This window comes from Primulina tabacum, chromosome 12 (genome assembly GCF_025594145.1).
Source record: "Primulina tabacum isolate GXHZ01 chromosome 12, ASM2559414v2, whole genome shotgun sequence".
NCBI classification, from domain to species: Eukaryota; Viridiplantae; Streptophyta; class Magnoliopsida; order Lamiales; family Gesneriaceae; genus Primulina; species Primulina tabacum.
The window spans coordinates 37,327,725-37,353,448 of NC_134561.1; the positions used below are offsets into that span (position 1 = coordinate 37,327,725).

The following is a 25,724-nucleotide window of genomic DNA, read 5'->3' on the forward strand; positions in this document are numbered from 1 at the left end:
TTTTATGTATTTATATTCGTTTTAAAATGACATTTTATTTTAGAAAAGACAATAACCAAGTGGAATTATAATTTTCTGAAAAAAAAAAAGGAAAGAAAAGTGCATTAAAATGAAATAACTCCCCAAATTCACTATATATATATATATATATATATCACCATATAAAAGCAGTGTAAAGACTATATCTCTTGTGAGACGATCTCACGAATCTTTATCTGTAAGATGAGTCAATCCTACCGATATTCATAATAAAAAGTAATACTATTAGCATAAAAAGTAATACTTTTTCATGGATAACCCAAATAAGAAATCTGTTTCACAAAATTCGACACGTGAGATCGTCTTAGACAAGTTTTTGCCGTAAAAAAGAAACCTTCTTTCATTCGACGACGACGAGGAGGATTGATTTTTATTTATGAGTTGAAAGAATAAAATTATGTTTTCAAAAAAATCTCTCTTTTTCATTATTAAAAAATGTTTTAATAATTAATTTCATTAAAAATTAAATAGATTTAAATCTTAAAAATAAAGTGTTTAAAAAATTAAAAGTTTATTTTCTCACTCTTTCGGAGAAAATCCTCTTTTTTTTTAATTTTTTAATATTTTTGTAAAGTCAAACACATTAATTAAACCTTTTAAAATAGTCAAAAAGATTCACTTATAATTTATATAGTTCATATTTTACCATGATCTTATGTTTGGAATGATGTCTCCAGTTTTAAAAAAAAAAATCTCTAAATTTGATCTTTTTATATAATCTTAAACAAAAAAACTTTTGTAAAACAATTGCACGGATCAATTTTGTGAGACAAATATTTTATTTGAGTCATTCATGAAAAAAATATTTCAAATTATTATTTTTATCATAAATACAAATAAAATTGACTCGTATCATGAATAAAACGATAAAATCGTAAAACAAACAACGATCTTAAATTATTTAAAAAGTAAATAAAAATATGATATTGCAGTGACAAGATCATATATATATATATATATATATATATATATATATATATATTAGTATAGTGCATGATATTCCATTTGCAGTGACGCGATTGCTATTATATAATTATTAGGTGGCTCTATCGAAAAATAGGCTGAAAACAGAAAAATTTATCCCAACTTGAGGCCAGGTGATCTTTCGCTCTCTCTTGTTTTTCAATTTTTGTTTAATCTTTCAATCGTTTTCTGGTTGTTTCGGTGGGTGTTAATTGGCGGACTTGAGGTATTTTCAAACGTCATGCTGTTAATTTTGACGTATCGCGGTCAGATTTTGATCAAGAAAAGGAAATCTGACTTGCTCGTGTGCATACGAATTTGTTGACCTTCTGTTTGATTTTTGTTGTGTAATTTGATGTGACTTAGGGATTATTTTGAAGAGGCGGGAGTATGTTGGGGATTATAAGGCAAAGAGTCGCCTGCAAAGGCAATCCTACTCCTTTGGTAAAAATGGTAGCTTCTTTGTTCTTTGATTTGATTCTGTTATTGATTAGTCTGTATATTTGATTTTTTTCTGTTTTTGGTCGGGAAGTGTTTGGAGCAAGGGATTCGAGTGATTTCATCCAAGGCTTTTTCTTCCTCCGCAAAGGAGGTAACCAGTGTTATATTTCTGTAATAGTTTACCAAGTTCTTGAATTCAATTTTGGTTAGTTCTTCCTGTTATGAGATTTACCTTTCTGGGTACTTGCGATATGTGTTGGATATGGTGAAGGATCCTTTATCTTTCTCTCCTGCAGATGACAGTGCGTGAAGCTTTAAATTCGGCTCTTGATGAAGAAATGTCTGCTGATCCCAAAGTATTTTTAATGGGCGAAGAGGTATCATAGAAGTTTGATAGGGTTTTTGAGACTGAACAGATCATTTTATACCGATTTGATTTGTTTTTGGGTTCCTTAATGCTTTGTTGACTTGTTTAATGGTTTTATGCAGGTTGGTGAGTATCAGGGTGCATATAAGGTGAGTCCTTGTTCATCGGAGGACTTGATAGTCGATACTCTCTCATAACTCTGTATTTTGAATTAGTTTTATTTTACAATGTTTTGTATTAGATATCTAAAGGTCTTTTGGACAAATACGGTCCTGAGAGGGTTATTGACACTCCCATTACCGAGGTTGGTTTTTATCTGTACTTTTAAGAATTTTTAGAATTGAATTAAGTGGCAAAATCTGTCATTCTCAACTGGGCTCATTGTTGCAGGCGGGATTTGCTGGTATTGGAGTTGGTGCCGCATATTATGGTCTAAGGCCTGTGATTGAGTTTATGACTTTCAACTTCTCAATGCAGGTTATTGTTCTTCCCCTGATGCTATATTTTGCTAGGCCAAGTTTAAACCTTAAATTATTCTATTCAATCCTGAGTCATATTCAATTCTGAATCATTTTTCTAAATTCCATCTCTGAGGTTACAACTGGTTGCTGTCAGTGGTAACTTGTGGGTTTTCTTGGCTATTGTTCCTGTGTGTATGTAGGATCGCATACTGATTCTCTATATGTGTTTCTCATATCCATCATCTAGCTAATGGAGCTCTAAATTGTGACTTGTCTATTCTCTTCAACTGGTAAATAACAAGCAAAGACAGAAAAATATTTAATCCGTGAAGATAAATTTTATATTGCTGACTTTTGGTTATGTTACCACTTAGTGATAAATTGTGTTAACACAAACATTGACATGGATTTTGGGGAAATTTTTACTTAAGATTTCATCCAGGATGTAGAGGTAAAGAACATTTTTTGTTACTTTTTTTTAATTGATGAATGCTAGTCATAAATCAATTTACGTGCTTCAAAAGTAGAAGGGGAATTCCAAATCCTTTAAAGGTCCAATTCAACAATAGAACTGGAGAGTGTTACTGCAAGACGATATGTTTTGTTTTGCCACGACCTTTTAATGTTCAGGGAGGTGGTATTAGGGAAAAGGTTTCTGGATCTTTTAAACAGAGCAATCTCCGTGAAGCGAAATAGTTTTATCTGAATTCTTTATTTAAGATACTGACTATGGACGCATATGGAGACTATGAACTTTATTTTTTTTCAGGCTATTGACCACATCATTAATTCAGCCGCAAAATCAAATTACATGTCTGCTGGTCAGATGTCTGTGCCTATTGTTTTCAGAGGCCCAAACGGTGCTGCTGCTGGTGTTGGTGCTCAACATTCTCAGGTATAAGTTAGAATACTTTCTAACAAAGCCTTGCTATGCAGTGCATATGATATTCATGACATTTTGTATTTATAGCCTATGTAAATATGTTTTAGCAAGAGAGTAGCTTTAGGCCACTGTATGTAACATCACCTCCTAGACCAAGGAGTTCTTTGGATCAAGTTTGTCTTCTGATGCTGAAGTGAGAGGGAAAATACTACGAACTCCCACTTCACGTCTCCCTGCTGGCAGACTCTATAAGTTGGATCGATTAACATTATCAAAGGAAGAATAATAAAAAGGCCAACCAGAATAGTTCGCCCAAGGTGATTAGTAAATAGTGTTGCCTCAGACATATAAAGTCTGACCCCTTATTATTTCGTTTTTATTTTTGTAATCTTAGAGGGAGTGGAAGAGGATCATTTACTGCTGTGATTATAGAATAGCTTTTCCCAATTTCCCAACTTCTGTAGCATTCTGTTAGGGATCAGCATTAACTGAATAAACTATGATGGTATCTCCTGCTCATGAGTAAGAACGTGGTGAGGAAGATCTTTAATGAAGCCCCCTTGAAAATATCCTTGTTCGATAGAAGACAAAATGACTTCTTTAAGGATTGCAAACTTAAGTTGGTAACTTGTAGTGTGAATCAGCACCTTACCAGGTTAAATTCTCGGTTTCTGAAAGCAACGTTACCCTTTAATGAAGGGTGGGAAGAATCTCCATCTTTACTTCTGAGCATTAACCCATGTTGCCTCAACTTGAGCTTGCAAACTAGTTGTTCTGTGATAAACATAGTATTGTTTATTATGTTTGAATGTCGCAGTGCTTCCTGAGCTGTGTTACCAGTAGTTTCTTTCCTACCGCAAACAGGAATTTATGAAGGATTTTTTTTTGGCACATTTGCATTGACCTCGTTAATGAAATTTATGTGATAAATTAATTGTTCGTCGTCACTTTCGACATTATCTGATTTGGGAAGAAATCTTGCTACATTGTACCCAGTTACTGTTCGATCTCTGAACTAAATGCATCCTTTCAGTGCTATGCAGCATGGTATGGTTCATGTCCAGGATTAAAGGTACTGGCACCATACTCTGCAGAAGATGCTCGAGGTCTACTTAAAGCTGCCATCAGGGATCCAGACCCTGTTGTATTCCTAGAAAATGAATTGCTGTAAGTAGTATTACATTGATGCTCATGATTTTGATATCTGTTACAATCTCAGTCTATGTCTAAGTTATGTCATGGGATTATCTCTTTTCCAGATATGGTTCATCATTTCCTGTCTCGGCCGAAGTTCTTGATTCCAGTTTCTGCCTTCCTATTGGAAAAGCTAAGGTAAACCTCAAAGCGCCTTTACTGGCATCTCACACATGTATATTCCTGACTCGTCAAATTTTTGGCAGATCGAACGTGAAGGAAAGGATGTAACTATAACTTGTTTCTCAAGGATGGTTGACTATTCGCTTCAGGTCTGTCATTCTATTTGTGAATGAGCAAGTTGCAATTTATGTATGATTTGCATTTGAATTGGACTTTGTGCTTTGGTTTACTCAAAACCTGTGCAGATTTTGGGCCTTAAAGTTTCAACACTAGTTAACGCTGCCTAGTTTTTTGTTTCTTGTATCAACAATCTCTCTGTCACTAAACTCTTAAGTTTGTGCATTCTTAAGTTCAGTCATAGATGCAGCCTTAAATGACTTGCACACTTTTATAACCAATAACTAAGAAGTTTGTAGATTATAATCAGGACATATTGTTATATGTCAACGAAAATTGAACTATTTGTTTGATTGAATGCATCATGTTGGATGTGTTTTGTAATTTCCTAAATTCTTTTAATTTAATTTGTTCATACTTAGCCGGTTCAGATAATATTATTTATTTATTTGCAAATTTGCAATAGGTGGTCTGTTTGACTTTTGTATCTGGAATTGATGTTGATTGAATATATATATAGGCTGCTGAGATTCTTGCAAAGGAAGGAATCAAGGCCGAGGTAAGTGAAAGAAATCCACTCATGTCTTTATCATGTGCTGTTCTCTGAATTTTACTTTTGTTGTGTTCCTTTTGTTTTTGCAGGTGATAAATCTTCGGTCAATCCGCCCTCTTGATAGATCTACAATCAATGCTTCTGTTAGGAAAACCAATAGGCTTGTGACTGTCGAAGAAGGATACCCTCAACATGGCGTTGGCGCAGAGATCTGGTCAGCTTCTTTTGTATATCAAAAAATTTTCCATCTCTTTTTCATCATGCATACTAATTTTATTTTTAATTCATATTCCAGCGCATCGGTTCTTGAAGATAGCTTCGAGTATCTTGATGCACCTGTCGAGAGGATTTGTGGTGCTGATGTTCCCATGCCCTATGCTGCAAATCTTGAAAGAATGGCCGTCCCACAGGTTTGCTCCTCTACTTTCTTCTTGTTAATAAGGCGTACATACAGATGGTTGTAGCATATTCTATTTTAAAGAAAAAGGATTGAGCAATGTCTCTAACAAGTAGGTTATGCTTTTGAAAAATGATAGAAAGATATGCTTTTATCTCCTAAATATCCGAGACATGAATTTAAAAAATGTATAACAAACCTTAATATTAACAAAAAACCATGCTTTTTTCGGGTTTTTAGATTGTTGAGTTAAACTTGAACATGGCACTATCAAATAATGCATGGCTTGAGAGTAAGGTGTGTGCCTAGAGTTGATATGTAGCATAATCTTCTGACATTTGTAATCATTCGTATGCACTTGCAAGATCATGGCTGTGGAGTTTTTTTTATTTATTAGTCTGTCCATGAGAAATTAAAGTTTGGAAAGTAAAAATCAACCAAATGGAAGTGCAGATGATAGAAGGCGATACTATATATGATTTATAAATGTTAGATGTCAGTTTATAGGCGATATACTCTGCTTATGCTTGACGTTCCATACCTCCCCCATCTGATTCAGGATCTCTATGTCAGGTTGACGACATCGTTCATGCTGCAAAGAGGGCATGCTACAGATCAAGTTCATTGGCAGCAACTGCTTGAGAATTACTAGGAACAAAAACCTTATATTGTTTCTACGTTTCTTTTGTCCAAATTTCTTTCTTTTACTCCTCCATTGGCACTTTCTTTTTTTCCCATCCACCCATCCATCCTTTTGGACCATGACACAGCCGGTTAGCTTTGTAAACCAAAAAGAAAAATTGTCCAGAAATAAGGTTCTGTAAAGGAAGAGAATGTGTCAATATATTGGCGCTATTTTTGTGATTTGTTTTATTTAAGAAAAGATGACGCTGTTTTGAAGGCGTAATTCCACCATATTGCCAAGTTTTCAATTACCAAGGAATGGAATTGTTTTTCCCACAAATTTTGCGTACAATTTTCTTTACTAGTACTTATATATTGAATACATGATATTTAAATAAAATTCATGTGAATAAAGTATATTGTTTTTATTATTATTACAGCATTGAGGTGAGATCGGGTTGGTGGAATTTTTTGCTCGTCTTTTGTGAGACGATCTCACGGATCTTATCTCTGAGACGGATCAATCCTACTGATATTCACAATAAAAAATAATATTTTTTTATGGATGACACAAATAAGAGATTCATCTCATAAAATACGATCCGTAAGATCGTTTTATACAAATTTTTGTCTTTGCTCTTTTATTATTACGAGAGGTTTATGTTATTTCATCTAAATCACAGATCATATTATATTATAATATTTAAAAGTCAACAAAAACTATATATTTATATATATAATTTATAGTAGAGTTTGTTTGTTATATTCTAGTATCAAATCTCAGATATTGTCTCACATATTTAATACATTACGTTGATGTCAATATGTTGATAGATAAATTATAAATGGACTAATAAAATTAATTCTCAAATGTTGATAATTCAATTTTTGACTTGATAAAATTAATTCTCAAGCGTTGATAATTCAATCTTTCATTTATCATTATAATAACAAAATCTTTATTTATACTTCAATTTAGATTAGAATAATTTTGATGTAAGTTGAACATTGCCGACCCTAACTCGAAAATTCATACACCTACAGTCGCATGACTTTGAAGTCATTTTCGGCAGCAATATTAATTTGTCAGTCTTGTTAAATATTCAATCTGATCACCCCAAAAAAAGAGAGTAGGTCTCTTGTGAGACGGTCTCACGAATCTTTATCCGTGAGACGGAACTCTACCGAAATTCACAATAAAAAATAATAATTTTTCATGGATGACTCAAATAAGATATATGTCTCATTAATTACGACCCGCGAGACCGTCTCACACAAGTTTTTGCCAACAAAAGAATGACATGAAAATGGCTTAAACTTAGATGCATAGTGGCAGCCATAGTTACAATAATTATCCTCAGCCATGGGAATCAGGACTGTACAACAAATGTGGGATTGAGAATTGTTTTGCTCTTTTCTTTGTTCTTTTTCTTTGTACTTTTTTGGGTTTTGGCTGTCTTGATCGTGCACAAAACACAAATACAAGATTACACATGACTTCCAAAATTTTTCAGAGAGCTTTACCTCTACCTTTGATCGATTTATGCTGCTCGCCTGCTCCTGAACACGAAATCCATCGACCAACTAATGGAGGACGGATACAATGCATTGATAAATCTTCGTGGAGGAGCTCTATGAGGCTCTTCCTTCTTTTTCCTCCTTGATGAAGCTGCACTTTTTGATGCAACGTCCGGGAAAGATCTTGATGGCTTTGTCTCGAAAATGGAGGAACTGAATGAGGGATCTGCTCCTGCGAATGATTCAGGACCTATTTGTGATGAGTCGAGAGGGTGGCCAACTGCTCCATCTTGGTGTGGTGGTGGGAATTTTTCACTTTTGCTCTTGGCTTTAATATCAGACATGACTCTCAGCCTCTGCACAAGATAAATTGTTCGACTGGGATGAGATCACGAGAAAGCCGTTCAACATAGATAATCACATGAATGAGTTCTTGACAGATATTCAACAATATAACAGCACAATAAGCAGAAAATGGAAAATATCAAGATACATAATGTTGGAATATTTCGGGTTTTATATGCCGGGCAAAACAATAAAGCAGGTCCCATATATCTCCTTTCTTTTCTTCCTCAACTTCCGTAGTGCAGTAACAAGAAAATGGAGTGTAACTATGAATCATAGGTATAAAAGAGAATAATTCGACGTACGTTTAAATTGATTTGTAGCTCCGCATTTGCTTGTGGAGCTGGCATCGCACGACTGACTTTGTCACGTACTCTTGTTCTTCTATTACCATCTACAACATGAGGTTCCCCACCTAAACCTCGTAGCCTGCACAAGAACATGTTGTAAAACATGACTAGTAGTGGCAAAAGTATAGTTCAGAGATGGAATAGTCAAGAAAAAGTACCTCCTGGCTTCTTCGTCCTTCAATTTGATATCCATTTCTTTGCTTGGAGGAAACTTGGGTAAGCTCGACGGTTCACAAGCATAAGGTTCAGTGGCAAAAAACTGGTCAAACAAAACATGTCATTTCCCCTCGAAAAATTTATGACAATCATGCCGGAGATTCCAAGAAAAAATATTGTCATGCATATATAAAAAGAGAGCTCTATCACGGAAATGCTTCACGAAGCTACTTAGCAGACTTTTTCCCCATTTAGGCTAAAAATAACTTACTTCACTATTTAAGGCTGCAGTGGCAGTGTCTCGAGCATCGGGATCGATTGCAAGAAGATTTTCTATAAGAGCCAGAGATGATGATGGAAAATCCTTAAAAGTCTCGGTTATGCATCGCTTATAAATTTGTTGAGGTTTATATAGAGTTGCATTCACAAATCTTGATCTCTTCCAGTATTCATCGGATGGAGAACCACATAGTTTAAATACTTTGTGCAGTTGCTCCACCTACAAAAGAAAAATAAATATATAATGAAAATATGATGTTGGAGATATGCCTTTAACGAGTTCACACAATTAAAAATTTATGTATAAAAGCGCAGATGAAAAACAAATTCACGAGAATGATATGGTTCTTATTTACTCTTTTTTTAGTTAAATGATAATGGTTTTAATATTATTAAATTTGTTAACAGAAGTACCTCTGTCCGTCCCCGTAATATTGGTTTCCCAGCAAGCAGCTCCGCCAGGACGCAGCCAGCACTCCACAAATCGACACCAACTCCATAATAAGTGGCCCCTAGTAAAAGCTCTGGAGGACGATACCATAGTGTGACTACTCGGCTCGTCATTGGTTTCTTAAGTTGAGGATCAAAGAAAGAAGCCAACCCAAAATCGGCAATTTTTAAGATCCCATCATTGTCTATAAGTAAATTCGAGCATTTAATGTCCCGGTGTAAGACACCATTGTCGTGGCAATGCTCAAGACCAGAAAGTAATTGTTTCATATAGCATTTGATCTGTACCAGGAAACATAAAGAAATCAAACGCCAGCTAAATGAAGCCTAAGTCCTTGTTTTTGAGAATATGACAAGAAAATTGTCCTGAATTTACATGCTTTGGAAAATGAAAAACACTGTTCGATCTTGTTTCACTTATCCAGCTTTTGACATGAACTCTATTTGATGCCAAATACCAGAGAAGGAAAATATATAAGCAACGTTATAGAATTTTGCTTGAACTAAAAAAGGGTCCATATCCAAGATATTTGGCATCACTGAGGGAAATAGGAAGTTTTTAGTCGCTCAAAGTGGTCACCGAATCCGCGAGATGCTCCAATGACCACTAGGGAGAGAAGCAGTTTACTTCTACAGAAGGACAAAAGTAAGTTGTTAAATTTATAAGTATGTTCAATGACAGTGTAAGCAATGTTGTATCACCTTTGACACTCTATTCACACCACAGATACAATTGCAGTGGCCACCTTAACTTCTAGGATTTGGGGCCAATGATCAAGAAAGATAAATCAGTGGCATCCAAAAAGAACATGATGCAAACCCAATATGAATCTCATCAAAAAATCCAAACGCCTCAGTCACCTCAATACCAGAAGTCACGATCGCTCATCAGTAATTAGAACTAAAGATATGGAAGTCAAAAAATTCAAAATAGATGGCGCACATAATATTCACTTTTGACATTAAATAAACACGAGCTAAATCATGCCTAGATACCAACCAGTTACGTTCAAATTTGTAAACCATTTAACTCTTTGCTGCCAGATTAAACCCATCTAATATACAGAACATACAAATATAAAAAACAAAGCAACCTTTTTTTCTTCCTTCAGGAGTTATTTACCTGAGGTTCGGTGAACTTGACAGTCTGGACAGCAGCAAGGCCAGCAAGATCATGCTCCATGTACTCAAAAACAAGGTAAAGACTGCAAGAAATTCGGGATATAACCAAGCCTTCGAGCTTAATCACATTGGGATGATTTAGCCTTCTCAGCACGAGTATTTCTCTCGACATAAACCTTACTGTCTCGGGATCTAAGTTATCAAACCTTACTTTCTTAAGAGCCACTACCTTCCCAGTGATCAAGTCCCTGGCCTTGTACACATTGCTGTATGTTCCCTGGCCAATCTAAACAACAAATCCAAAACATTCCGAAAACTTCAAATATAATACAAGCACGAAGAAATTAAGCATTTTAGTCTTCTACATTTTTTAACTTCAAATTTTATATGATCAATACAATCCACGGCCAAGCCTATTCAGTTTTACCAAAGGTAAGAAACCTCGCTACATACATAAATCAAAAAATGCAAAAACAAAAACAAAAACAAAAACATTTCAATTCAAGATCTATAACACTCCACAACTACATTGACAAGAAAAAAATATAAATTTTTCCCAAGAAATTGGATTACATCATTGCATCATACAGTAACTTTAAAGTTTAATGTTCCCAAGAAAGCTTAAGAAATGAATGTTTCCTCGGATTGTACATTTCTAACAAGAGGAAGTACTTCTCCACTGACGAAAAAATAATATTTTTTTTGCTAAAAAAAAGATTCTACAGCGATTACCTTGTCAAGTTTCTCGAAGGTGTTAGCACGTCGTGGTTTCCAATCCTGGATGGCGTGGCCGGCGACGTCCAACAGCCACGGTGGCCACTCATCGGCCGCGGTGCCTGTTTTAAGCTTGAACTCCGGCACCGTTGCCGAAAGATTCCACCTTGTGTCCGCTGCAGCCGGAACCTCCTCGATCGTCTTCTTCTTCTTTCCTCTTCTCCCCACATCATTCTCCGCCGTCACGGCGTCGTTCTCAGAGCTCCGCCGTGCGTCAGTCTTCTGCTTCCGGCGAGCTTTCCTTTGTCCGGAGGTTGTCTTACCAAGAACACAACCCATAACAGATATTTTCAGCTCAATCCACCAAATCTTCAGCTACCCATTTCATTTCAAATCACTAAGACGCTGAAAAATAAGCCTTCTCTCAGTCTGAGAAACCACGGGCAGTAAATTGAGGAACCCCGCATTTTCTGCAACTGATTCGTGTTCTTATATATGTTCAACGATGTAAATGATCCATGGGATCACCCGAAAAACCCAACATACAAAGAAAGATTCAAAGGAAAACAAAAACAAAGCAACAAAACAAGACGCAGAAGGGTATTCTGTCCAGCAAGAGAACCCACTACCTCAGCAATGTATACAGATATTTACAGAGAAAGAACCAATTGTATAATAGCAATCTGTGACTGTCCGAGTGCATTAATTGCTCTGGGATCAGGCAGGAGGTTGTGAATGTTTGAAATTTCCAATCTTGTCAAGAATTTATTCAATCAGGTAAAACAATATGGCTCTGTATTTACATATTTTATATATATATATATATTATATTCTGTATGAGTATTTTGCGTGTATATTTGCGCCTGCTGCAGAGAAAAAGTAGATGGAGGCTTTTGTTGCTCGATTCTGGAGTAGTGAAAAGGAAGCTCACTGGGTTGAAAAAATTAAAAGATTTGGCCTTTTTCTCTTTGGAATTTTATGCAAACTCTTTGCAGAAAATGGAAGAAAAAGTAAACCTTATTTTTACGTAATCTAGATTATGCATAATGAAATGAGTAGACGGTCTCACGAATCTTTATTATTAAGACGTGTCAACCCTACCGATATTCACAGTAAAAAGTAATATTTTTTCATGGATGACCCAAATAAGAGATCTGTCTCACAAAATACGACCTATGAAACCGTTTCACACAAGTTTTTGCCTAATGACATGTATTAAAATACTACAACTATTAATTAATACAAATATTTCAAAGATAAATTATATACCCAAATATAACATATTTATCAATACTAAATTTATTATTAATTAACAAAATTACAACTCAATAAATAAATCACAGGTACAATTGAAATATAATAAAATAAATATATGTTTTTGGAGTCCGGAGATATTGTTATTAGTCGATCAAAATGAGTAAGTTTTTTGTGAGATAGTCTCACAAATTTTTATGTGTAAGACGGATCAATCCCACCGATATTCACAATAAAAAGTAATATTCTTAGCATAAAAAGTAATATTTTTCATTGATGACCCAAATAAGATATATGTCTCACAAAATACGATCTGTGAAACCGTCTCACACAAGTTTTTACCGATCAAAATAATCCTAATAACCATTTAGTTTTTTGAAATTTGGTATTGATTCTTTAAAGATTGAGAAAAGTGTTTGATGCGATCCTGGTGAAATGAGTGAGCAGGGTCGGGTGCTCCACCGGATCTGCTATCAAAATGATGAAGGAAATAAGGGCAATGTAGATATCTGAACCAGAAGCTTCTTCCCCGGGCGGAGAGGATTTCCTGCACTCAAGAAGTTAACCACGTGAATGGACGTCGGAGGGGTGTCCGGCGTGGCCACTCCGATGCTTAAGTCAGTGAATGATTCAAGCCAAGAACCAATGTAACCAAGTGATGGTTGTGATATTGGTGTGAATGAATGAATGTAAATGTAAAGATAGAACCTGGTATTTATAGTAGGAGAAGTAATGATGACCTCGTTCTCCGTGCTACCTACTAGTTATAGTAGGACGGCTGAGCACACCCTATTTTATGTCATGTCAAATCATATACTAGTCACATCCTGTCTGTCTGATTCCGTCAACCACTTGGATCGATGTCAGAGATGAGACAGTCGCCCACATCCTATTCTGCTAGTATACTCGAGTGCGGTGTTCATATCGAGGTGGACCGAGTAGAAAGTTCCCGGGAGCTTGAACGAGAGCCCGGGCGTCCGGTGGCCCGGGGAGGAGACGTCCCGGGCATTCACCCGCCCGGCTCCTGATGAACCCTTCCTGCCGACTTGTCCTGATTCTGGCCATCCATCCAGTATCCTGGGTCGTCCATGCCCCGGGCACAAGAATCGTCCATGACTCGGGCACAACCCGGGCTATCCTGAGGGTATCATCACTCTCTCCTTAAATAGTCGGGCTAGAGTCATACTCGCTGTCCCGATTAGTCTTGTGTGCCCGATCATGGAAAATATTTAGTTTGTCTGTAAAAGAATCGGGGGCTTTATGTATCCCAGAGATGGGATGAGGTGCCGGAGTCTCGTGTCTTATGGACTTGAGATAAGATGTCGGGGCCTCGTGCCTCCCGGTCTTTGCATAAGATGCCGGGGCCTCCTGTCTCCCGGGCTTTGCATAAGATGTCGGGGCCTCATATCTCCTGGACTTAAGTATAAGATGACGAGACCTCATGTCTCCCGGGCTTTACATAAGATGCTAGGGCCTCGTATCTCTCGGACTTAGGAATGGTCGAGGTGCGGAGCCCCGAGCCAGGTTTGAGAACCCTGGGCTTATAAATAATCAAGGTGCGGAGCCTTGGGCCTGGGAGCATGTCACAGGACTTGGGAGTGGTCGAGGTGCGGAGCCCCGAGCTAGGGTACGAATCCCTGGACTTAATAGATGACCGAGGTACGGGTCCCCGGGCTAGGGTACGGATCCCTGGACTTAAAAGATAACCGAGGTACGGGTCCCTGGACTTAAAAGATGACCGAGGTACGGAGCCCTGGCCTTCATGAATGGTCGAGGTACGGAGCCCCGAGCCAGGTTTGAGAACCCTGGGTTTATAAATAACCAAGGTGCGTAGCCTTGGGCCGGGGAGCATGTCCCGGGACTTGGGAATGGTCGAGGTGCGGAGCCCCGAGCCAGGTTTGAGAATCCTGGGCTTATAAATAACCAAGGTGCGGAGCCTTGGGCCGGGGAACATGTCCCGGGACTTGGGAACTGTCGAGGTACGGAGCCCCGAGCCAGGGTACGGATCCCTGGACTTAATAGATGACCGAGGTACGGGTCCCCGGGCCAGGGTACGAGTCCCTGGACTTAAAAGATAACCAGGGTGCGGAGCCCGGACATTCATGAATGGTCGAGGTACGGAGCCCCGAGCCAGGGTACGGATCCCTGGACTTAATAGATAACCAGGGTGCGGAGCCCTGGCCTTCATAGATGGTCGAGGTACGGAGCCCCGAGCCAGGGTACGGATCCCTGGACTTGATAGATGACCGAGGTACGGGTCCTCGGGCCAGGGTACGGATCCCTGGACTTTAAATATGGTGTCGGGGCCTCGTACCTCCCGGACTTTAGATAATGTGCCCGGGCCTCAAACCTCCCGGACTTAAGATAATGTGCCGGGGCCTCATACCTCCCGGACTTACAAGGATGTGCCGGGGCCTCGTACCTCCCGGACTTAAGATAATGTGCCGGGGCCTCGTACCTCCCGGACTAGAGAGAATGTGCCGGGGCCTCATACCTCTCGGGCTTGAGATAATGTGCCGGGGCCTCATATCTCCCGGACTTAAGAGAATGTGTCGGGGCCTCATACCTCCCGGACTTAAGATAATGTGCCGGGGCCTCGTACCTCCCGGGCTTAAGAGATTTTTCTTTACCTGCTGTATTAGTTTTATTAAAAATCAAATCACTAACCTGGAAATATTGAATCCGAATTCATTTTCGGTAGAGTGAAACTTCTCTGGTTGAGCTAAATTAGGTGACTAATATAGCTGTATGCTACTTAGTGCATAGCAAATACTCATCATGCCAATCCGGGATAGCTGCTGAGCTTTGAGCCCATATGAAATCCACATATAAGATCTGAGCGCCGAGCTGGTCGGACTTAAATGTTTGCCAAGCAGAGTTGGGCTTATTTTTGAATGGAAATCATATCTACGTCTTGAGCTCAATTTCCCACAGAGTGATGATACCCTCGGGATAGCCCGGGTTGTGCCCGAGTCATGGACGATTCTTGTGCCCGGGGCATGGACGACCCAGGATACTGGATGGATGGCCAGAATCAGGACAAGTCGGCAGGAAGGGTTCATCAGGAGCCGGGCAGGTGAATGCCCGGGACGTCTCCTCCCCGGGCCACCGGAAGCCCGGGCTCTCGTTCAAGCTCCCGGGAACTTTCTACCCGGTCCACCTCGATATGAGCACCGCACTGGAGTATACTAGCAGAATAGGATGTGGGCGACTGTCTCATCTCTGACATCGATCCAAGTGGTTGACGGAATCAGACAGGCAGGATGTGACCAGTATGAGATTTGACATGTCAGAATGTAGGGTGTACTCAGCCGTCCTACTATAAGTAGTAGGTAGCACGGAGAACGAGGTCATCATTACTTCTCCTACTATAAATATCAGGTTCTCTCTTTACATTTACATTCATTCATTTATACCAATATCACAACCATCACTTGGTTACATTGGTTCTTGGCTTGAATCATTCACTGACTTAAGCATCGGAGTGGCCACGCCGGACACCCCTCCGGCGCCCATTCACGTGGTTACCTTCTTGAGTGCAGGAAATCCTCTCCGCCCGGGGAAGAAGCTTCTGATTCAGATATCTACATTGCTCTTATTTCCTTCATCATTTTGATAGCAGATCCGGTGGAGGTGATGATACCCTTGTAAGAGCCCGGGTCTATCAAATGGATTCCCAAATCCGAGTGAATCTGCAGATAAATTCTTCTGGAACCGGGCAGGTGCAAACCCATACTCTCCTCCCCGTGCCACCAGACGCCCGGGCTCTCGTACATGCTCCCTGGAACTTTCTACCCGTGCCACCTCGATATGAGCACCGCACTCGAGTATACTATCAGCATAGGATGTGGGCGACTGTCTCATCTCTGACATCGATCCAAGTGGTTGACGGAATCAGACAGGCAGGATGTGACTAGTATATGATTTGACATGACATAATATAGGGTGTGCTCAGCCGTCCTACTATAACTAGTAGGTAGCACGGAGAACGAGGTCATCATTACTTCTCCTACTATAAATACCAGGTTCTATCTTTACATTTACATTCATTCACACCAATATCACAACCATCACTTGGTTACATTGGTTCTTGGCTTGAATCATTCACTGACTTAAGCATCGGAGTGGCCACGCCGGACACCCCTCCGGCGCCCATTCACGTGGTTAACTTTTTGAGTGCAGGAAATCCTCTCCGCCCGGGGAAGAAGCTTCTGGTTCAGATATCTACATTGCCCTTATTTCCTTCATCATTTTGATAGCAGATCCGGTGGAGCACCCGACCCTGCTCACTCATTTCACCAGGATCGCATCAGTGTTCAATATGAAAATTGAAAAAAAAAAAAAACCAACAAACAAATCTCATGAAAAAGAACGATTTGAATATGTGACGAAAGAATTCGGAGCATCGATATAGCCTGTTATCCCGATCTGTGTGATTTTGACGATCAAAATTCCTGCACTCAGTTGAAATTTTTTGTTAAGTTTCTTTTTTAATTTTTTTTTTTTGGACTTGTACTTTGATTTAAACATAAAAATATATTCATTTTATTATATTTTTATCAGTATATTAAAATATTAATGATTGATTTATTGAGTTTCAATTTTATTGATGTATAATCATAATACTATAATATAAAGAGAGGAAATAACATTTTTTTAAAATTAATAAATATATATATACATGTCATTTTAATATATATTTTTAAAAGATATTATAATTAAATATATAATTTATTATTTATAATTCTAAAATTTGTATAAAAATCAAAAGTATGATACGTATTTTATTAACAATAATTTTAATTTATTTTCACAATTTTAATCAATGATTATTTTGTAAAATAAAATATGTATTTAGTTGAATTTAATAACAATAACAGACTTAAAGAAAATTAGATAAAGGATAAATTTGATTTTTATTAAGTGATGTAACAATTAAGTCATTACAATAATTCATGTATCAATTTATAAATTTAATAATAATTTATGTATCAAAATACTATTTACTCTTTGGCAAAAATTTGTGTGAGACGGTCTAATGGGTCGTATTTTGTGAGACATATATCTTATTTGGGTCATTCATGAAAAAAATATTACTTTTTATTGTGAATATCGGTAGGGTTGATCCGTCTCACAGATAAAAGTTCGTGAGAACGTCTCACAAAAGACCTACTCACTTACTCTTTTATTAATCACACTATTTTTTTTATCAAATATAATCTAATCCGTCTACGTAAACAGATCCTAATCTTTCTATAGTGATTATTTTATAACTGTTATATATGTGTATTAATTAAAGTAATAAAGTGTTTTATTATATGATAAATTTTTAATTATTTGTGAAGTCCTCACGAGGTACATCGTCTCTTGATTAAGTCACGGTCAAGGTAACTTGCAAGAAATGCAATTGAAAAATTTGTGCTTGAAGGGCTATTTTTGTTTAGTACTTGTTTTTTTTTATATAATCCTATTTACTTATTATAACATATGAAAAACTAAACTTCTATTGAGAGTTAATTTATATTGGCAATGCGCGAAAAGGGTCGGGTTCCAAGGACCAAAGTATGACCAGTCCAGAGTTGGTAGTGAGAAGCCAAGAGAAGATCGAATAGAAGTCAGAGCAGGAAAATAAATAGTAATATGTTTAAAAAATCACGGTCATGCAGCAATTTGGGAAGCATATTAGACCATTATGGACTTATACAAGTCCGTGCTCGAATTCTTGGCCAGACGGAAAATGTGTATGGCCAAGCAGGGAAGTCATTGGTATCCCAGGCATTTGCAGCACTTTGGAGTCTTTTTTGATCAGGCAAGATAGGGTAACCGAGAAGATTTAGTTAAGTGATCGTAGATCATGTCCACTAGTAATCGAGAGGTTTGTTTCCCTTCATGTTTCAGGCCATCTTACCCGGGCCGCACCAACAAGAACCGTCCAGGTTGATTCCTTGCTATTCAGGCTGACCATGAGGAGATGAGAGCGGGCTCATAAGTATGGGCCACCATACCTCGTAATCATTAACATGACAAATCAATGTCCATGACAAACAGACATTTTTTTATTGAGTGTGTGCATACTATCTGACATGAACTCATCCTACCCGATCAAGAGTACTCACAGTATAAGTCATGTCACCCGAGCTCATCTCATTAAGTAAAAAATATTCACGGAAAAAGTACACATCTACGTCCAGTAGATTGCCTACACAGCTCACTCAATCGACCCGGGTATCATAATTTAACTGAGAAATTTATATGCTCAGTTATCGTTAAAAATGATATTGTACTGATGCTTGAATTAAATGGAATCGAACAAATAATCCGAGTTTCTTATTTTTTGTTACCGGTTAGAGAATGAGTACTTGTGGTTTTTACAAAAATTATGTCTATTTGAATGTTTGATTGTGCATCTTTTTTACTTTATAGAGTCCATTCTCATCACCATTTTTGTCAAATTGGAGAAAACAAACGACTACCAAAGTCCTTGTGTTTCAATTGTTGTGGATCACTAACTTGTTTAGGTACATTTCACGATAGAAAAGTGAAGAATTCATTGTACCATTGCATCATAACTTTATACTTTAAATCTTTTCACTTTTATCCTATTTATATAGGAAAGATATATGTTAATCGAAAAAAATTATGATCTTTCTCGAGAAAAATATAATTGTTATCCCGATATTTATATTGATAAATGGATTATTTATGTTATCTAAAGTGATGACGTGACATTATTAATTATAATCGGAAACAAACATATGTTGATTCAACTAGTTTTTTTTTTTTTATTTTATTTTATTTTATGAAGAGTACCACGGGAAAAGTGATGGAACTAATACCACGTTGGGGGCTCCTTATGTTGAAGGGCTAAGCGACACAGATTCTCCATTTCTTGGGTTTCTTTCGTTTGTGCCCCATCAATGTCTACTACCTTATACCGGACAAATTACTCAAAATTTTTTTAAAAAAATTATATATAAATCACAGGTTGTTTATTGATATTAATATAACTTTATTTTCAGTATTGAGATTCCGAGACCATATATATTGATAGATAGAACTGCCATTTATTAACTAAATGATAGATTAGTTAGAAAAACATTATTATACTTGACAATAAAACACTTGTAGAAGCCCTAATACGATGAAAATATTTTGTTGTCGGTAAAAGAACAAGTATAATTCCTATTAATATAAGGATTATGTCTCTTGTGAGACGGTCCTACAAATCTTTATCTGTGAGACGGGTCAACCCTACCGATATTCACAATAAAAAATAATACTCTTAGCATAAAAAGTAATATTTTTCATGGATGACTCAAATAAGATATCGGTCTCACAAAATACGACCCGTGAAACCGTCTCACACAAATTTTTACCTAACATAAGAACTGGAACCGGAAGGAAATGCATGATCCATGCATATTGATAAGTTTGTTTCATAAAAAATTTAAATTAAATTCATGTGTTCGTTTAATTAATATTTATTGTATTGTTTTTTATTCAGAGATATTTATATGTATATATATAATAAATTTTTGTAAAATAAACCATAATTATATATCATTATCATCAAATATATATAATTGGGATGGTTGGGAAGTGTCTTCGATGAGAGATTGATCAAGACATAGAAATCGGACTTTTATATTGTTTGTTGAATTTGAATTATACCATTGTCACGTGTCATAACTTTTTGTAATAAAATATTATTTTTTATTAGAATAAATCAGTGTCTGGTGTTTGAACTTTTTGAATTTGTAATATTATCACAAACTATAAATTTTAGTAAAACGACGGCCACTGATACTAAAATATATCTGAAAATAAATATTTTGGAATCCAACTATGCTATATGTAAGTGGTCCTATATTAGCTAGTGCTTATAAGCAAACCTAGCTATTTATTTCCTAAGTTGATTCAAACCTAGGCGCATTTTTTATACATTCAATGATTAACCCTATTTTCTCATTTTATATTGTTATATTTACATATATATAGCTATCATAAATGATGCTAAGAATGTCTTTCTTTAAATACAAAAACTTTGATTTTATTTCATGATTATGAAACTTATAAAAAATAGCTTTATAAAACGAAAATAACGAATTAAATTTTTAGACAAAAACTTGTGTGAGACGGTCTCATAGGTCGTATTTTGTGAGACAGATATTTTATTTTGGGTCATCCATGAAAAATATTACTTTTTATACTAATAGTATTACTTTTTATTGTGAATATCAGTAGGGTTGAAACGTCTCACAAATAAAGATTCGTGATACCGTCTTACAAGAAATCTACTCAAATTTTTATTTCAGTCTATAGAAAGTGAATATTTTTTAGTTTCTTGTAAACTTTGTATTGTGCTCAAAATGGGGGTTAACAAGAACTTTAAAGGGAAAATAAAACCCTTTGATCCAAACATGTTAGATTATCGAATGAGAAAATTAGAATTAATCAAAATGTTGATTAATTTTTTTTAATCTTTTTGGATCATATTCTGTTCAAAATGGGGATTGACAAGAACTTTAAAGAGAAAATAAAATTCATCGATCCAAACATGTTAGACCTTTTAGTGAAAAAAATAGAATTAATAAAAAACTTGAATTTTTTTTCCTTTTCGCATCTTGTGAATTTCAAGAGTTATAAAAAATATATTATTAAAAATAGGCCAAAAATTGTTAGAAAGTTGGATTCATTAATTTTACAAGATTCCAACTTAGGAACATTTATTTGGTTCGTGCTGGTAATGATAACATGGGATAAATTAAGGATGAAGCTTTAAATGTACGCAATTATTAGTGTGAGATAATGATCAAATGCATGAATTGCGATTCAAAAAATAATAATAATAATTTCCAATCAGTAGACACAATCTTTGGAAGTATTAATATTTGGATAAGAAAATCTGAAGCATTTGTATAATTTTTTTAAAAAAATTATTAGATTGTCTAACGGCTCTATTTTGTGAGACATATTTTTTATCCGACACGACCTATGAAAAATATTATTTTTTATGTCAAAAAAAGTTTTTTTCATTGCATGTATAGATCAGATCAACTCAATTCAGGAATATAGATATGTGAGACAGTAACGAGACCTATTCTTGTATAATATATGTTCGTGGTGCAATAATTGTTCATATTAGGAGAACACTTGATATGTAGCAATTGGAATATTGTATGATTTAAAAAAACTTTGTGTCGTAATTACGGGGTATAACTTATGGTAAAACGATAAAAATATGACTATATTATTAGTATCATTTTATGGATTACAAGGAATGCAAAGATTGAGATGACGATTGTTATATGTTAACCATAGTTAAATTTTTCTTATGAATTTAGCAAAATCTTGCATGTAGTTTCCAACATTTGTAATTTATCAAAGAAAACAAAAATAAAAATATTTTCAAGGTAAACTTAATTATTTTCGGTTTGACGACCGTTAGACTCGTATGGAAACTCCTGTGGCCATTCTGAAATGGTGTCCTCTTTTTCTTGATATCTAAAAATACACACTCATTAAAATATGATACTAAAAATGCAGGGTTCATTAATTATGATGGATGAGACTTCAGACTAGCCAAATTCAGATTCCGGACATGGTCTAGCCTTGAAATCATGAATAAACCTTTAGAAATGTGCCAAGAAGGTATCCCGATATAGCTCATATGACGATCAAGTCAGAGATGTTAATATATGAAGAGATGAGCTAAGGCGTCCCTGAAAATGAAAGTCATGAATGAGTAATGAAATTCGCAAACTCGATATTTATAAGGAGAAATGTGGGGACTCGGACCATGCATATTCAATAAGAGACCACATGCGTGTAACTAGCACACCTCCTCGACTGGGGGCTCACCCTCCTAAGGCTAGCCAAGTAGAGGAGCTCGCTCATGGGACGACACAACAACTAAGAATTCGCCTGCTAGGGCGAGCCTCCTTCCTTGTTAATTTCATTGTCCATGTACTTCATACTTCTAACTCATCAACACATCGATAACTCCTCATGGCTCATCCCTAGCTTCTTAGCACTTCCTCAGCTCCTTAGCACATCCTCTGCTCCTCGCTTCCTCATCCACCTCACTTCACAAATCGTTTTATTATTGCCACACATCCTATCTCACTTTCACTCATGCTACAGCTCATAGCTCATCTTCATCGTTGTCAACTTCCTTAGCAATTGGCACAACTCCAACTCCAACTACTTCATCAACATCCACAGCCTAACTCATTGGCACACATCTTAGCACATTAGCCTCTAGCATCTCTCCCATGGCTCGCGCTTACTAAACCAACTGTTAGAGTAGATGTCCTGCAAGCCAACTAATGGCTAGTGATTTTATTGACTCAGTTGTAAAGAACAATCTTTATTTTAATATAATTCATTATTTCATGGTTTGTTATTTCTTTATCTGTATACTCATGTTATCAAACATAGATAAAAACCTTGATTATACTTTAATACAAATGAATCGTAATTCGATGTTGAAACTCGTTTGTAAACACTGTATAATCTAAATTCGTTCCTAGTCGATTCAGCCGCCTAAAACATGGATAAAGGTCGCTTGAGCTTAAGACTAGCATCTGTGATGTTGTGTGCTGCGTTTCTTGGTAAGGGCATAGAGATGTCCAAACATGCAGATGGGTAGTCATATGATGATTATACCGAACAACCCTCCCTCGGACTTTCCAAGTGGTTATCATTCATCGAGATGATAAGTCCATGATTATGATTGTACACCATTAGTCCTTACGACCCGGGACAACACTGAGGCTCTATATGCTAGGTCTGGACTTTGACTCGTTTACCGGCTCCAGGAGAGTCATCAGGTGACGAGATTGGGTATAGTTGCGACACATGTAGGAGCCAGTGCATTGTAGTCGGGGATTCACCGCTCACCTACGGGTGTGGATATCCTATGTGATCTGATGAAATAATAGTGCATGGAATCTCTGGCCAGGGTATGAAATGTACGTTAGAGAAGGAGTTCTCCAACAGTACATGCGGTGCCACTATTTATAGTTATCACATAGTTATCGAATTAATATGCAACCTTCGATGAACCAATGGTTGCAGATTCGATCGGGATACATGATATGAAGGGACCGTACTGTACGTTAATCATAATCGACTGGTTCTTGCAGGCACTATCAGTGATACCTAGGGAATCATGGGGCGATGCTACTAGACGCTCTTACCATGATTCGATGGGTTTAATCGGAAAATAGTTTCTGACATTCTCATGATCAAATGTTGGTGCATGGAATGGGGCAAATTAGGGTAAGCTCGAATAAAGGAATTGTCCTGAATCACAAAGAGTTGTGAACCCACGGCTAGCTGTATCCCTGAACCATTGAGGGTCACACAAGCACCGGTTTACTTGTTCCCGTTGAGATAATAAATTCAATGAGTTGAATTTATAAGAAATAAGTTTGATATGATCAATCGATAAGCTTATAAATAAAGTTTATAAAAGCTTATAGAAATTTTGAGAGCATGACTGTTAAGACAGTCAAAAGAGTGCACATGTCTTATTTAGACATTGGTGATTTCGAAATTTAAGTGTGCATCATAATAACAAATAAGTTGAAATTGTCACATCGATGATATTGGATCGTCGATCGGGATTATGATGAGATTAATGTAATGGGAGCATGGATCATGGGCTTGTAAGAGTATAAGCTCATCATGCTAATTTATTAAAGTTCAAATGGGGCTTTAATAATTAAATTATATTTTAATTGAGTTAAAATATAGCTCATTAAGTTTTTTATAAAATATGGTATTGATTTATGTAATATGAAAATATTCATGATACCATAATTTAAAACTTGCACACAAAAAGCAAAATAATATTGATGCATAATATTCTCAAAATATATGCATAGATTCGAGAACCAAAATTGGGCATGCAATAAGAATCTTTCTTTACCTTAATTAATTGGTTAATTAAGTAAATGAAGTATTAGTATTTTAATAAGGATTTCTTATCCTTATTAACAGATATGCATTCGGTGGAAACAAAAACAAGAGATTTGAAAAGAGTTCATTGACTTTCGGCTTCTTCCCAATTTTCAAAGGCTGCTCTCGAAATTCTTATTCTTTTGCAAAAGGTTTCGGCCACCTTAATTTATAGGTATTGGGTCGATTTCTTTTGTGTGTTCTATCTTTACGAAAAGATCTTCTACACTTTCTAGTGCAAGTTAGAAGAGGAACAGTTATTCCAGTCGTGGACCTGATTCGGAGATCGAAGAAAGTTCGAAGGGATATACAACAAGAGCTACATCCGCTAATACCGGAGTAGTTGGTGCAAAGTGAATATTCATTAAAGGTATATTTTAAACATCCTATGTATGTTTAATTCACGTAAAGCATACGAGTGTCCAGAAGAATTATTTTGTTTTTCAAAATAAAATAAAAAAATTTAAACTTCCGCTGCGTTTGGGCACGTAGAAAACCAAGATACAACACCAACTTGCCTTGGCTCAACCACCTACACTCATGGGCCGACCTTTCCGAATCGCTCGCAGGATTGATTCTAGGCTATGGACTTGAATTGAGCTTAATCATGTTATGGACCCATTTGTGGGGTATGATTGGTCTCTCCCTTCCGATTAGAGCTAAATCACAGTTTCAAAGCTCGAATGTTTTTATTCCATAGTTGAGAACTTGATTGTTACTTGAAACTCTGAGTTATAACCGAGAAACGCAAATTTCCACACTTCGTCACAAATCCTAACTCCTCATCTAGACCCTTCACCCCACTTTTTCCCATCAGATACTTCTCTTACCACACTGCCTCGCCCTCTCTCGCTCCAGCACACTGTCTCGTCCCATCTTCATGCATCCACCACCTCAGCTCCATGTCTATCATCTGTTATATTATAGCCTGAGCCACAATTCACGCCCCCTCCCCCTCGCTTGATTGCCCACTCATTTGTCTACCACTTATTTGTCCAAACACCCTAGTCACATTCACCCTGGCTTCGCCCTCGCCAACCCCTTCGCTTAGCCTCTCCCTTGTCCTCGCCCTTGCCCTCGCCCAAGCATAACCCTCCCCAAGTCTCGGCCTCGACCGAAAATTTTAACCCTCGGCCATCATTACGATGTTTATCTCTCCCATTACCAATCCTCACCCTCTCGCTCAGGCACAACCCTCTCCATGTCTTTCTTCTCACCTAGCCTCGCCCTCGCCCATCAGCCCTTGCCCATCACCACCATGCTCGCCTCACACCTTGCCCATCACCACCATACGCATACTTCGATTTTCACCCTCGCGCCCCAGCTCCTCGCTCTGCCCTCGCCAAGCTTCACCCTTCAATCATTCATCCTCTACCTGCTCGACTAAATGCTCAAGTCATTCACTACTTG

The 25,724-nt window shown here is 37.0% G+C and overlaps 2 protein-coding genes across 3 annotated transcripts; one reads left to right on the forward strand and one right to left on the reverse strand.

Annotated features, from left to right (window-relative positions):
• Positions 1-1,023: 1,023 nt before the first annotated feature.
• LOC142520914 (pyruvate dehydrogenase E1 component subunit beta-1, mitochondrial) lies at positions 1,024-6,596 on the forward strand. Of its 2 annotated transcripts, none has more exons than XM_075624069.1 (15): positions 1,024-1,136; positions 1,369-1,446; positions 1,535-1,594; positions 1,740-1,820; positions 1,933-1,959; positions 2,052-2,114; positions 2,201-2,287; positions 3,041-3,166; positions 4,188-4,321; positions 4,414-4,486; positions 4,555-4,620; positions 5,109-5,147; positions 5,231-5,355; positions 5,437-5,551; positions 6,112-6,596. In XM_075624069.1, the coding sequence occupies exons 2-15, from the start codon at positions 1,393-1,395 to the stop codon at positions 6,178-6,180; spliced, it is 1,119 nt and encodes a 372-aa protein (XP_075480184.1). In that variant the 5' UTR covers positions 1,024-1,136; positions 1,369-1,392; the 3' UTR covers positions 6,181-6,596. The 2 variants fall into 2 exon arrangements, with proteins under 2 accessions (XP_075480184.1, XP_075480185.1); XM_075624070.1 differs by lacking the exon at positions 1,024-1,136 and adding an exon at positions 1,153-1,228.
• Positions 6,597-7,459: 863 nt separating this feature from the next.
• Positions 7,460-12,009, reverse strand: LOC142520536 (putative serine/threonine-protein kinase At1g54610). The gene is made up of 7 exons (XM_075623551.1): positions 11,115-12,009; positions 10,384-10,668; positions 9,225-9,542; positions 8,803-9,030; positions 8,534-8,634; positions 8,331-8,454; positions 7,460-8,036 (listed from the first exon to the last, which is right to left on the reverse strand). The coding sequence occupies exons 1-7, from the start codon at positions 11,433-11,435 to the stop codon at positions 7,704-7,706; spliced, it is 1,710 nt and encodes a 569-aa protein (XP_075479666.1). The 5' UTR covers positions 11,436-12,009; the 3' UTR covers positions 7,460-7,703.
• Between the last annotated feature and the right edge of the window lie 13,715 nt (positions 12,010-25,724).